This window comes from Aquarana catesbeiana, linkage group LG01, assembly GCF_042186555.1.
Source record: "Aquarana catesbeiana isolate 2022-GZ linkage group LG01, ASM4218655v1, whole genome shotgun sequence".
Lineage (NCBI taxonomy): Eukaryota > Metazoa > Chordata > Amphibia > Anura > Ranidae > Aquarana > Aquarana catesbeiana.
Window position 1 is genome coordinate 259,719,709 of NC_133324.1, and position 15,672 is coordinate 259,735,380.

The 15,672-nt window shown below is 41.5% G+C and overlaps 1 protein-coding gene across 1 annotated transcript; it reads left to right on the forward strand.

Annotated features, from left to right (window-relative positions):
• The first annotated feature begins 762 nt into the window (after window positions 1-762).
• FZD10 (frizzled class receptor 10) lies at window positions 763-4,663 on the forward strand. Its single transcript, XM_073628077.1, has one exon. It carries the CDS (start codon window positions 1,348-1,350, stop codon window positions 3,094-3,096), a length of 1,749 nt encoding a protein of 582 aa, XP_073484178.1. The 5' UTR covers window positions 763-1,347; the 3' UTR covers window positions 3,097-4,663.
• The last annotated feature ends 11,009 nt before the right edge of the window (window positions 4,664-15,672 follow it).

The window sequence follows — 15,672 nt, forward strand, 5'->3', positions numbered from 1 at the left end:
GCATTTGGCATTTTTTTTGACAAACTCCATAAGGCCTATGTTACCATGTACACATAGGCTTTTTGCATCGTTTAGGAGCTTCTGTGGTTAGGGGAGGTTCAACCTCCCTCTCCTGAACACGGAAAAATCGCAAAAAGTGACAAAGCCGATTTTGCCGTGCCTTGCGTTTTCAAGTGTACATGAAGCCTAACACCCACACACACTTTATTTTTATTAATAATAAAAAGAATTTTATATAAAATAAACTTTTATTTTTATATAAAGGAAGTCTGGGGCCCCTCTGACAGTGGGGGGCTCGGGGCAATTGTGTTTTTTGCTCCCTTATAAATTTGGCACTGTTGGCAACCAGGATTATTAATTTATTCTAGCCACTAGAATAAATGTATGTGCATAAGCGCACATTTATGCGTATATGGGGTAAGTTACAGTGGAAAACTCCTCTCTGAAAGCAGATTTGGTGCTTTTTTTTTCTTTTCTTACGAAAACCTGATCTATGTTTGTAGCTAAACTTCAAAGAACGCAAGTGTCATCGGGAAACAAAAGCTGGATTTACAACCCTGGGGAGCTGTCTGTGGAAGTGGCCATAAACCTGGATGCCTTTTGTCTGTCAGCCCTAAATAAATAAGTTGTGTTTACAAACAGTGCAGCCTTGTACCTGCACTCCCTCACTTCCTACCTGCACTGGAGGGCCAGCTCTTTGTAGACACTTGGAAAAGTTCCCCAGGGAGGGAGAAGAAGGAGGAGGAGGAGGAGAGGGGGGAGTAGGGAAAGTGTGGGATCACAGCTCTATGCAGGGGTCCTGCTGGAGGGCTACAGCCGTTCCGACCCATTGCAAACTAATCAACGTGTCAGCTTCACCTTTCTTATGCAAAGTAGATGTCGTATGCAAGGCGGATCTCCAACAGGTTTTTTTTTTTTTTTTTCTCATCCCGGGACACAGCCCCCCTACACAGCTGCTCCAGAAAGAGGAGTGACGAGGAGTGCGTGCATCACTCAACCACCACCGATCGCCTACAAGTGCAGCACATAGAGCCGGCAGGGAGGAAGGAGGCACGTCGGGCCAGCGCTGGCTCTGGACATGTGCGAGGAAGGGGCTCTGACCCCGCTGGTGGAGCGCTGATCGCGGCACACACGGGGACACGGAGCGCTCCAGGAGCACGCTGAGCTCTCTCCGCCACCACTTTTGGGGACATCGATCACTCGGAAGCGCGTTGGAGGACATTGATCTCTCCTGGAGCACAGTGGAGGACACTGATCTCTTCCATTACCCATTCCATCCAGAAGGAACGATGCAGCCCTGACTCCCCATCAGTGTTTCATTATCTCAGTCTTCGGTGAATTGCAGGCATGGAGATCCCAGCATCGCTCTTCAGATCTACCCTGCTTCTACTACTAGGAGTGTGTCACTGCTCTGGGATCAGCTCCATAGACACCGATCGGACTGGGGAAGGCAAATGTCAAGCCATTGAGATCCCTATGTGTAAGGACATTGGCTATAACATGACCCGGATGCCTAACCTGATGGGACATGAAAATCAGAGAGAGGCGGCCATCCAACTGCACGAGTTTGCCCCACTGGTGGAGTATGGCTGTCATGGTCATCTGAAGTTCTTCTTATGCTCCTTGTATGCTCCCATGTGTACTGAGCAGGTGTCCACTCCTATCCCAGCCTGCAGGGTCATGTGCGAGCAAGCCAGGCTCAAGTGTTCCCCCATCATGGAGCAGTTTAATTTTAAGTGGCCGGACTCTCTTGACTGCAGCAAATTGCCTAATAAAAATGACCCCAATTACCTGTGCATGGAAGCCCCCAATAATGGATCTGATGAGGCTCCTAGAGGGTCAAGTATGCTGCCTCCTATATTTAGGCCAAGACCTAATAGTGGCCATGATCTACAACCTAAAGATATTCCAAGCAGAGGGACCTGTGAAAACTCAGGAAAGTTTCACCATGTGGAGAAAAGTGCGTCTTGTGCTCCGCTTTGTACATCTGGAGTTGATGTATACTGGAGCAAAAATGACAAGAAGTTTGCCTTCATCTGGATTGCTATTTGGTCCATCCTGTGCTTTTTCTCTAGTGCTTTCACCGTCCTCACTTTCCTTATAGACCCCCAACGCTTCAGGTACCCAGAGAGGCCTATCATTTTTCTGTCAATGTGCTTCAGTGTGTACTCTGTAGGATACATCATTCGACTTTTTGCTGGAGCTGATAGTATCGCTTGCGACAGGGACAGTGGACAGCTTTATGTTATCCAAGAGGGCCTGGAAAGCACTGGTTGCACTATTGTGTTTCTCATCCTCTATTACTTTGGCATGGCAAGCTCTTTATGGTGGGTCATTTTAACATTGACATGGTTTTTGGCTGCAGGGAAGAAATGGGGACATGAAGCAATCGAAGCAAACAGCAGTTATTTCCATCTAGCTGCATGGGCTATTCCAGCTGTGAAGACCATCATGATCTTGGTGATGAGGAGAGTAGCTGGGGATGAACTGACTGGGGTCTGTTATGTGGGAAGCATGGATGTCAATGCTCTGACGGGCTTTGTGCTAATTCCTTTAGCATGCTACCTCATAATAGGCACCTCATTCATCTTGTCTGGTTTTGTGGCCCTTTTCCATATCAGGAGAGTGATGAAAACTGGAGGGGAGAATACTGACAAACTAGAGAAACTAATGGTCCGAATTGGGGTCTTCTCAGTCCTCTACACTGTTCCTGCCACCTGTGTCATTGCTTGCTACTTTTATGAGCGACTAAACATGGACTACTGGAAAATACTAGCCACGCAGGATAAGTGTAAGATGAACGCTCAGACTAACACCTTAGACTGTACTATGACAAACTCTATCCCAGCAGTGGAAATATTCATGGTGAAAATATTTATGTTGTTAGTGGTGGGTATCACCAGCGGGATGTGGATTTGGACTTCTAAGACCTTACAGTCCTGGCAGAATGTTTTCAGCAAGCGATTAAAGAAAAGGAGCAGGCGGAAACCTGCTAGTGTCATCACAAGTACTGGAATCTACAAAAAAACTCAACACCCACAAAAAATCCACCATGGAAAGTATGAATCAACCTTACAGCCCCCAACCTGTGTATGATATGAGTGGGCAAAGGGGACTGCTTGTTAGAAATTGCACACTCTAGCAAACCCAGCTCTGAACTTTGGGTCTTAGTCACCACAATGCAGCATGCCAAGGTAAAATCACTTTAAGAAGAACTTGAGTTTTATTTATCCTGTGGATAAATAGATTTGCCTGGCTTAAAGGGACATTATGGTAAATGCCCTCTTACAGTACTAATTTGTTTGGTATTATGTTTAATCCTAATTAGGTTGAAGTTTACTAGTTTTGCTTAGTGATATTCACGAAGTAAGGATGTAGTTTAGTTTAGGGAGTCAAGTTCTACAAAACTCAGTGGGCTTTAAGGACTCAGCCAGATTAAGGGGAAATTGGGGTTATTTGAAATTCCACCCACTAGTTGATAACCTTCCAAGCTTTCTCTAAAGCTGGCCACACATCTGATTGTACAGTTTCCTTTAAACTAATCAACATCTATGTAGTAGAAAGACCTTCCTAAACAGTTCTCAAATTTGATTTGATCTAGTAGGCTGTTGCACTAGCCATTGGTAAATGTAAAGGAGGGTGTACTATTAGATTTTAATGTGTGTGACCAGCTTAAAGTTGGCCACCCATAGGCAGATCTGTAATGCATGTTTAAGGAAAGATCAGGGATTGCCCAGTGTGTAGTTGGCAAAGTTTTTTTTTCAGACATGGGCAACTCATACACACTAAGCACATCTTTCTGTTTTCTTTTTTTAAACAAGGGACTGATCCATAAACTGTCACAGAGGCTTTCAGGCAGGCTTGAAAATCTGTGGCGGAGAGAGAGAAATATGAGCTTGTTAACACTTCCGCTGCTCGCTTTTCTCTGGCAGCGCTCTGATTGGTCACATCACCTTTGATTATCATGTCTAGTCAGCCTAAGTGTTTGAAACTACTGATAACTACTGATATTTTTGATCATAGCTTACCTACATTATTCTTTTCTTATTCATTTTTTTAAAAAAGCTTCCCCACAGATTGTAGCATTAAATATTGTTAACCCTTCCATAGAATGGTGGCCTTCTGACCTCTGTGACACTCATAGGCGATCTGATGTTCTAAAGCTACAAAAGCAGTATTTAGGTCTGTCACTGGGAAATAATGTGCAATATTTTTTTTTGTCCCTACTACGTCAAAAGCAGAAACACATTATGTTTCTGCAAACAGAGGGCAACAAAAGGTTTCTTGACAAAAGAACTAAGGGGTCCATCCTTTGGAGGCCTTTTAGTCCTACCCTGTGGCTTTTTAATGGAAATCAAGCCAAATGTTATACACGTTGGGACTGTTTGGGTAAAAAAAAGGAGATGGATCAATTCAAAGGGCTTATTGACTCTTTCTATTGTGAAACAAATTCTAGCCATGAATAGATCAAAAAAGCACTAGATACTGCAAGAGAAACTTTGTATGTTGCGTTGCTCTTTGCTGTGTGGAATAGACACAGTTGTTTTGTTTTGTTTTTTTTTGTTTTTTTTTTTGTACATATCTATATATATTTGTAACATACAATTATTTTTCATGCTCTACTATTTTATTAAAAAAATAAAATAATGTACTTTGGACTGAGGAGTGTTTGAACTTTGTATGATTTAGCAACTGTATCCAATAATGATTACCGAATGATGTGGAGGAGGATTTTCAAAACTATAATTGGTCTAGGCCAACTGGTACGTTGTTGAGTGTTGTACTATGTCAGCCATTCATTAATGCAGAAAGTTTGTAATTTAAGTGATATCCTTTTTTGGCTAATTTGAGTTATTAAAGATGCAAGCTTTTGGGATAGCTCAGATCTTTTCCTCAGGCCTTATAGGTTTCTCAAGGGATCTGAGTTATCCTGTTATCTTGCATCGTGAATAACTCATATTAGCCAATAAAGGATATCACTTAAATACCAAACTTTCTAAGTACCTGTAAGTAAAATATTAACATCCAATCACTCCACCATGTTTGCTGTGTCCCATGAGTTTGAACAGTAATGTAGTGATACAAAATATTTGTGTTGTATGGAGGGTCAAGCAATACAAAAATACTTCTAGCCATGTGTGATCTATTGTTGCATAAATGTGTACCGTTTATGAAGTATCCCTGTAGGTATGCAGGTAAAATCAGTAGTCAACGCACATGTCTTGCATTATCTGGTTACATGCGCAAGAGCAAAAAAAAGTTAAGGTATTAATAAATAAATAAAACAAATTATTCCCCGACCTAACTTGTTGCTTCAAGTGAAAACAAAATCAATGACCTGGGATAAAAGGCACGCCCCTTTGTAAATCATCCCATTTAGGTTGGTGTTCCCGTTCTGCCAATAAATAGATATCCATTGACATCGTAAGCCTATTGTATACCATGGGGGTTAAAAGGTGACCTGAAGCTTTCACTTGTTTCAATCCAAAATGAGATCTAATACAGATAGAACCCTATTCAGGAGGCTATACTTGATAACACATGACACCGAGAGGCTTTTAATACTTCATCTCTTGCTATATTATATCAACTTTCAAAGTCTGCAGATCATAAACCTGAGATTTGGATGACTTTCCAAACTGTGAAGTCTCTTCAAAGGATATCTCCAGTGTATTACAGAAAGATGAATAATCTGTTCTGTGGTGTGGAACACAACAATTAGTTTTCAAAAGAAATACTGTCATTTAAATAATGGGGGAAAAAAAAGAATTGGCATCATTTATGCCCTGCTACTTGCTTGAGTGCTGGGTCATCAACAATAATTTTCCCCCTGATGTCAGTAGCAGAAACAATACAATGTATTCCCTTTAATTGTATATTCTGACCCTTTAAACATGTGCTACCTTTAAAGTTTGTGCCTAAATGAAACATCAAAAGCACATTCAGAGTGTATTTCATGATGGGAAACTAGAAAATATTTTCTAAGGCTCCATGCACACTGGCTTAAAAATCGCTGCTACTTCAGGAGTTTTGTGCTTTGCCTGTAGAAGTAGCTCAATGTTATCCTATGTGTCCATGCACATTAGCATGATTACAGGTATATTTTAAGCTCAGCGTTTAGAAGCAGGAAAAAAAAACCCTTCTGGTTTGCGTTTCTGATTGGAGTTTTCTGACAGAAAAGACACAAAACTCACCTAAACCGTACAAAAAATTAAGTTTTTTTTCTGCCAGGGGAACTGGCGTGTTTTTAAGCCCAGTGTGCATGGAGCCTAACACCAACTGTTTTACGCTTTATCATATCTGCTGTCTATCTATCTATCTATCTATCTATCTATCTATCTATCTATCTATCTATCTATCTATCTATCTATCTATCTATTTTACATCAAATATATATATATATATATATATATATATATATATATATATATATATATATATATGTATATATTTTTTTTTTTTTTTTTGTATCTAAGTCCCAATGAACAAGTTTTGCAGGACTGAATATATCATTAAACAGAGTGGATTCTTTAAAAATGTATTTATTTATTGTTACAATTGGCCATACATAAGAAGACTGGGCTTTTAGAACTGACTAGCTGAGATTTGGATACATTCAATGGCATCTTTCACATGGAGATGGCCAAAACTGGCCAAGAGAGATGCAAAACTTCCAGTTCATGCGGAGAAAAATACAAACTGGCTTTTAACCAGATACAGAATGCAGATGTGTCCACTGAAAGAATGCATTTGCCATAATTCTTTTGGAAATCCAAGCAAATATTATCGTAAAGTATCCTAATCTAGATGAATAAAAATTAACTTTCCAAGGGTGCCTACATGTATGATGGTATTTTTCTTTCAACCAAAACAATACATACTGTCCTAGAACATGAAATAGTGAAGCTATATTTTGTGAGATCATTTATTAAAGTGTTTTGTTTTTTTTTTAATATAAACCTATATATAAATCTATTGACCCATTGCAACCAACCAGATTTAAAGTTTATATTTCCCATTGCCATTTTCTATGAAGCAATATGGTTGGATCTTATGAAAGACACTATGATCAATGTAATAATCAGTGTTACTGCTTGTAAAATAATACTGCATCTAGCTACTATAAAAGTGTGGGATGTCTGGGAGTGGCACTAGAGGCATCTTTCTCCACCAGCGAGTTTGTAGAGACATGCCCAGCCAAGGCACTGCTAATGCTGATCATTTAACCTGTCGCATATTGTCCTATAATAAGCCAAAGTGCCTGAGGTTTAACTAGTCATGGTGCCCCTCCCCCTTCTAATATATGACATTAAAGAATGCATTCACTTTGTAAGATCGCAAATGCAAAGAAAAAAGTGTTTTGTTTGCAGCTCTGCAACTTCCAGTAGATAATCCTGTTATGGCTCATCCTGGTGAATGGAGAAAGGGTATTTCCCTAAGCCTTAAATGTTCAAAGGCACATTTCTAAAAAAGCGCAGACCCTTAAATCTGGGAGACTATATCCAATATATTCCACCCTCTAAAGCAGGATTAGGCAACATGTGACGCTCCAGCTGTCTGTGAACTACAAGGTACAGCATGAAGACCTATGTGAATTTAAAGGTACAGATACAGAGCTTTCTCCTATAGTGGTCTATGTAAGAGTGAAGAGAAAACAGCAAGCAATACAATCTTTTTATAACTAGAAAGAAAGGAGAATGCGGGACAAGCAATTTACAGCAAGTATGCAATACGTTATATTATATTGCGTGCTAGCTGTGTAATACTATACTGTATACATATATATAAATTATATACTGTGTGTGTGTGTGTGTGTATATTACGCTTTCTACTACTTAGTATGCTGATGGAATTGATAATATGGTTTACTGCATTACCTGTTACATGTATTTTTTAGAAAACTATCAACCAGATCCACTATTCATTTATTCATTGCGTAGGTGGTAATAAGGAAAGGCAGATTACTTTGATTTATCATAGCAGAGATCAGCAAAAAATCAGACATCTATGTCAGAATTCTAGTGCTAATGTTCATTGATGGGCCACCACTTTCTATTTATTTATTTATTACAGGTACAAAAAAAATTGGGTTGTTGTGGAAACAAGGATTGGTGATAAAGCCTCAGTGGAGACACCCTTTTCCCATAATAACTCTTACAGGAGAGAATTTCCCTTCCTAGGGGTGGATTTCCTCTCACTTCCTGTTGTCTCCCTCCGTTTGTAAGTAGGAGTCGTTTGTAAGTCGGATGTTTGTAACCCGGGGACCGCCTATACTTATATAGCACCGTCAATTTACGCAGCGCTTTACATATATATTGAACATTCACATCAGTCCTTGCCCTCATGGAGCTTACAATCTAAGGTCCTTAGCTCATATTCATACATACACATACTAGGACCAATTAAAGTGGTAGTAAACCGCGGCAGTTAAAAAGAAACAAAAAAAATCCCCTGTAAGGCAGCTGCATATTGTGCTAGTATGCACCGCATACTAGCACATTATGAAATACTTACCTTAGAACTAAGCCCTGCAGCAGCGAGCTGTCACTGCTGACAGGGCTTCCATCTTCTCCCGGCGATCCTTTCGGGTTCGCGGGCTCCAACTGTATGAGTGGCCAGGACCGCAATGATGTCACTCCTGCGCATACGAGCTATGCTATGCTGGACCTTCAGAGCGCATGCGCCGGTGACGTCACTGGCTGCATCCAGTGTGAATAACTCCTATGGTGCACGTTTAGGAGATTCATTTTACCTACAGGTGAGCCTTATTATAGGTTTACCTGTAGGTAAAAATCACAAAGCGGACTTTACTACCGCTTTAACATACCAGCATGTCTTTAGAGTGTGGGAGGAAACTGGAGTATCCGGAGGAAACCCACGCAGGCACAAGGATAACATGCAAACTCCAGGCGGGTGGTGCCGTACAACTTGATACAATTGTTCCATCATTGCCTATTTATTTATTTTTCTTTGTAACTGCAGATATTTTTTCTACCAACAGTTTCTTGATCCTTTTTTTTTGCTATGTCATTACCTTATAAATGCCACCAAAATGTATGTTTGACCATTACTAAAGCAATGTATTATGGAACTACCAAGACAGGGGCAGCATACCTTGTATACATGATCTCTTTTATTCTGTTCTGTTAACCCACGGCCCCCAATCAGGTTTAATCTTTTGTTTCCAGCACTTATTTTCCATTCCAGGATTAAATGTAAGTGGTGTCTGTGGGGCAACACAGAACCGATCTTTTAAAGGACAGATGATTGAGTCTAACATGAACAAACGTAGGAGCGTTTCTACAAATTACCAGAATCTCACAGTAAAGTGGAAGGGTTAGAGATGGATTTTGTAAAATAAGGTTAAATGTTCACATTTCCTCTGAGGTTTGGGTCAGCATGTTTATAAATGGTGGTCACACATGAAGAGTTGGTGTCATAATATGGACAATTTTGCTGCAACTGTACATTATTCATGCATGTTTGAGTTAGCGAAATTTGGAATAAAGACATTAAAGCGTTTGTTAACCCATTAAAAAAAAAAGGAACCTGTTCTTTTAAAGCATCCTGCCGGAACTTGCCGAAGTGCCAATCACAGCGCCGGAGCCTGCAAACCTGGAAGAAACGCAGAGGGAACATATCAGCCCCCTCAGTGGTGACTGAGCGTGCTGCGGGAGCTTCGTTCTAAGTTAAGTATTTCATAATGTGCTAGCATGTGATGCATACTAGCACACTATGCTATTGTTTTAGGGGTTTTTTTTGGGGGGGGGTTTAGTGGTTTACTTACCGTTTTAAGAGGCCATTATTATTACCATATAGTTTGAAAGAGCTTTAAAAGGTCTAATTTATTGGGTTTGATCCCTGCTGTTACAGCCAGTACTGAATAATAGGGGATATAATGTGGAGGTTACCCAACATGTACCTGATAATGAGGCTGATTTACTAAAGTTGTCTAGAGCTGAGAATCTTCACGCAATAAATAAAATAAAGTATTTATTTATTACAGGTACTTCTATAGCGCCGTCAATTTGCACATATATTCAACATTCACTTCAGTCCCTGCACTCAAGGAGCTTACAATCTAAGATTCCTAATCATAGGTCTGCACATCCTATTGCATTAGGGAGTGCACAAAGCTCAAACACACATGCCTTTCTCTGCAGCCTCAGCTGCACGGGACAGTGAATGAATGGGAAGTGCTCTGTGCTGATCAGCTTCTTGTTCATTCACAAACTGAAACATAGTAAACACAGTTTACTATGCTTCAGTTATGCATGAACACAGGGAGTGAGTGTGTTCATTTAGAAAATGAAGGTGCTGGTAAATTACATATTTACAAGCCCCTTCCCCCACTCTCCATCCTAAAACATCCCCCGCAGCAGAAGAGGGAAGCCAGCAGCACTGTGGGACAGGGGGCCAACAGGGGGGAAGTGGCACTGCATGTAGTGAGATTAGGGTGTGCCCAGGCACACCCCCAATGCACATTCATACACACTAGGGCCAATTAACTTACCTGCATGTCTTTGGAGTGTGGAGTACCCGGAAGAAACCCATTAGGGTCCCCATTAGGGAGATTCACTCATTTTCTAATTGTTGAAATCACTATAGTAAACTGGAATAAAAGTGAGGGTAAATCCAAAGTTTTGAGTTGCCACCAGAACAGGAATAAAGGGGAAATCTTCCAATGGAGACACTTAATCCTGTGACAACTGTATGAGGGGATTTTTCTTACATTGAAAAGGTATGCGTCCTCTCACTGCCTGTGGAGTCTACAAGACAGGAAGATTGACAATTGAATAATTGAAGTGAATCCAATGTCTTTAGTACATATGCCTTTTTGTGCCTGCTAGGTAAGGGAATGCAGTAAAAATATGCATCTTCAAATACTGGTGTTTTAATTGCTGCTCTCCACAACATGCACAGTCACATCCTATTTGAAATATGAGAAACCCGAACTTAGCAGTGAATCCCCTTGAAGTATATGGGCGAAAATCTTGATAATGAATTCAAGGCTAATAGGCAAGCTATTGTCAAAAAAAGGCACAGGGAGCTGGGCATTGCAATGCTGAACATTTTACAAAATTAAAAAAAAATAAAAATTCAAAATACCATACAGCGGGAGAGGGTACTTTTAATGTGACTTTGAGGTTGACATGGAAAAAACACCAATCCTTTAAACTGCATTCTTGTGAGATGTGCTTAACCACTTCAGTCCCAGAAGATTTGGCTGCTCAATGACCAGGCCATTTTTTGCGATACGGCACTGCGTCCATTTAACTGACACTTGCACGGTTGCACAACGCTGCACCCAAACAAAATTTACATCCTTTTTTTCCTCACAAATAGAGCTTTCTTTTGGTGGTATTTGATCATCTCTGCGGTTTTTATTTTTTGCGCTATAAACAAAAAAAGATTGATAATTTTGAAAAAAACACAATATTTTGTACTTTTTGCTTTAATAAATATCCCCAATTTTTTTTTTTTTTTTAAAAAGGCACATTTTTTTTCTCAGTTTAGGCCGATATATATTCTTCTACATATTTTTGGTAATAAAACTCAAAATAAGCGTATATTGATTGGTTTGCGCAAAAGTTATAGCGTTTACAAAATAGGGTATAGATTTATGGCATTTTTATTATTATTATTTTTGTACTAGTAATGGCGGCAATCTGCGATTTGTCCCTTATTTGGCCCTGTTTTTTATGTCAGGGTGCTCAGCGTACACATGTTGCTGACACAGACAAAGCTGCCTTTTTGTTTGTAGCATGTCACTGCAATATCACTAATTGAGCGGTAAAGTAGTGTTTGTCAAAGCACCACGCCAAAGCTGTCAATAAATGTAGGCAATACCATAGCTCCCAACTGTCCCTGATTTCGAGGGACTGTCCCTGATTTGGAACAAAGTCTCTCTGTCCCTCTGTCCCTCTTTCCTTCTCATTTGTCCCTCATTTTGGTCTGATCTATAAAGTTGTATATAAAATGTACTTTTTATCTTCCAGAAAGTGTTTCACAGTGCTAAACCTCTCATCCAATTTCTAATTTGCTGCATTTGTAAATTTCAAAAGCCAATATAAAGGAATAGTAGTGATAAAAAAATCATTTGGGTTTAACTAATAGTGTTTTTTGTATAATTCTCCTTTAAGGGGGTGTGGTAGGATATGCGTCCTACATACGTTTGCTAATAGGTGTCCCTTGTTACCATCTCAAAAAGTTGGGAGGTATGCAATACTCCTTTATTAAAAATGTCCAGCAGGCCTAAAGTGAGAGGCAGAGGTTCTACATGAAGAGGTAGTAGGAGACGAATAGGACTCCCAGATCAAAATCAGTGGTCAGGTCACACCATACAGAGCCTTTCACAAAATGATCTAGCTAAAAAGCCATAGCACACACAGGGTTCGTTAGTGGCTGAAAAAGCCTTTCTAGCACCTTCCAGGTGCAGAGCAACAAACTGTCTGCAACTGCTGCTAAGGCACCCTCCTCTACCCTTGCTAATCCCACAATAGCCCCACAAGCTGGCATTGAAGAGTAGGCAAAATAAGGCAGCCCATAGATGAGTCATATTTTTTTTGTTCAACCAGCAGGTTGAAAGAAAAAAACAACTCGATTCCCCCATCCACACACACAATGTGTCTGGGGGAATCCTCCACACTGAGCCTTTGTATTCTGACAGTGGGAAGACTTCCTGGCGTCAGAATACACTGATCAGCCTTACAGGCTATAGCCTGCATCGCTGATCAAGCAGGGAAAATCCAGGGAAGTTGTACAGTAGTTGGTCTGTACATGGATTGAAATTTGGCCAGTTCAGCAAGGATTTTCGATCCATGTATGGCCGGCTTTATTTGATCTCATGATCACTGACTTGCTGCAGAGGGATGATCTCAGTCATAAGCAAGTATTTCTCCTTTCAGATATAATGGATTCAAAAGCTAGTGTCATGACCATAGAGGAAAGGGACATTAGGCAAAGAGCAGCAAACTCAGATGATGTTCCAGCAGCTGGAGCTTATTGCAAAGCGGACTCCAGCAATGAGGAGGAGGTGGATGATGAGGTGGCAGACTGACCGTGAGTCCCACAGATTAAGGTTCTGAGGGAGATGCATACCAGAAGCAAGGAAGGATTTTGTTCAGGGGCAGATTGCAGAGGACTGGAAGGAGCAGGTAGGAAGGAGTGGTAACAGCACCTGAATGAGAAGGAAGTTGGTAAGAAGGTCATGTTGCCAGGCTGAGGGGCGTCAAACAAAGGCTTAAATTTTAGCAGAATTCTTCCACACCCACCCTGTCGTCTCCAGCAGCAATTTAACCAAGGTAGCTGTCTTTTCCATAACTGCTGAAAAAAATGTCCCCAATTTAACCCTATATCTAGCATCTTAATGCCAGCTTAGGAAAACTGCTGGTTATGTAGATGCTCCTATTCCAGCTTGTTAAATAAGCCTCCTAGCAAGAGTTCATGGCCTGTGCTACACATTTGTAGGTACCCAGCCACCATTATTTTGCCCATAACACCATTCCTGTCCTCCACCAGCATGTGGAACCAAATGTGTCTGTGTCGCTGGACCACGCTGTCAGCGGCAGGGTACATATGACTATGGACACATGGTCAATAAGATACGACATATCCTTCATGACACACTAGGGGAGATTTACTAAAAGTTGTGCACACAGAATCTGTTGCGGTTGTGGATAGTAACCAATCAGCTACTAACTTCAGCTTGTTGAATTAAGCTTTGACAGTAAAACTTAGAAGCTGATTGGTTACTAAGCACAGCTGCACCAGATTCTGTATGCACCAGTTTTAGTAAATCTCCCCCCAATGGGTCATACTTTTGGTGGCTGGGAAGAATGCAGGATGAAACACACTGCTGGTGGTGCCACCACGTGTCTTCTCCAACGATGACAGCGCATTCACCTGTAACCCTTTTTCCTCAATGGCTCCATCCTCTGACTCCCAAAATCAGTAGGTACTCTCCCAAAAGCTCAAAAGCAAATAGATGTCACAGGCTAAATGCTGACATGCTGCCACCATTGCCCTCTCCTGACACATCTTCTGGTCTCCTCCAGTGCTCTTGCACTCTAAAGGTGCCACACAATGTTTCAGGCAAAAACCTATGGCCATAGGCTGCCTGCTCTTCCACAATACAGGGAAAGGCAGGCAGCAGCAAATGGAAGGAGGACATCCTAAATGCAGGGGGACTCCTGGTTCTGAAAAGTTGGAGCATGAGTGCAGTGAGGAGAAAGAGGTACAGGTGACTACTCTGTTACCATTGAACAAGACAAATGGTGGCACCAACAGTTTCCTAGGTGTGCCCATCTTGTATCCTTCTCAGTTGCCAGAAGATTGACCTAGTGTCTTGTGAAGGATATCTAGTGTGCAAGCCTATGGTTACTGGACAATGTGTTAATGGTCATGTACCCTTCTGCTGACAGCGTGGTCCAGGGAAACAATAATGGCGGCTAGGTACCTACCACTGTGGGAACATTTGGGAAGGGACTGATTCCTGGCTGGCTGAAATGAGAGCAGCTGCAAGGGCAATGGTTTTTCCATACTGCCATTAAGACACTGTTAATTAGGTTGAGTTGGCAACATTTTTTCTTCTGCTTCAGCAGCTACTGAAGAAACACCTGCCTTGTGAAATATGCTGCTGGAGATGGTGGGTGTAGGAGAATTCTGCAGAGATTCAAGCTTTCTCTTTACCTGCCTTATCCTTGCCCTATGACCCTCTACCCTGCTTAAAAAGGAAGTAAACTTCTATGTATTGTTTGTACCTATGCAATGCATACTAGGCTAGCACATTATGCCTTTATTTTTGCAGGTCAGGAAAAAAAAACCCTTGTGAGAGTCCCCTCTCTGTGAGTAGAGACCACAGATGTGGCGGATGCCGCAGGAAAAAGCTGTAGATTGGAAAAGTAAGAGAGGAGGCCTTTGTTGCTGACTTTTCTTCTTAAAGTGCTGCTCCCACTGAGCTCTTTGGTCGCAGAGTCATGCGTTTCTCTGGCATGTGTTACTCAAATGGCTGGTACTTTTACCATGCCTGATACTCTGCGGGCACCACAATGTTGTTGTTGGCAGCACATATATTAAAAAAGGCTCTTACTGCAGAGCTCAGTGGACTAGTACTGGGGAAAGCAGTGGTCTGTTCCTGTGGGGCAGTGTTGCCAAATAGATTAGGACAGCTACTTTGTCCAGTGTTCTGCAAGCTGCCCCTGACCCTGGACAAAATCTTTCCTCGTTGATGTTTTGACTCTTCCCCAGACCTTTCCTTCTCTCCAATCAGTGGCATCAACCAACAGTCTGCCTCCTCATCATCCACCCCCTCTTCATTGCTGGAACCCACTCTGAAACAACCCCCAGCTGTAAGAACATCCCATGTATGATGCCAGTACACAGTGTGGTTAATGCTGTCTGTGAAGATAGTACTGTTCTGTGACACTGCATTTAGCTTAAGGGCATCTTACAAGCACATAATTTAACCACTTGCCGACCCGCCCACAGTAATTTTACTGCGGGCGGGTGATATGTACAGGCACTGTCATGTACCTGTATGTCAGCACCTTCTTCCAGGTTAAGGGCGTGCTTGTGCGCTCACCCCCCCCCCCCCCCCATCCCGCACTGACTCCCGCTATGCTTGGACACAGTTGGGTTTTGTCAACAGGATTCAGCGAATAATTCATGGCT

Bases quoted from the DNA above. Each gene is read 5' to 3' on its own strand.
- FZD10 (XM_073628077.1), top strand. From the start codon at position 1,348: ATGGAGATCCCAGCATCGCTCTTCAGATCTACCCTGCTTCTACTACTA.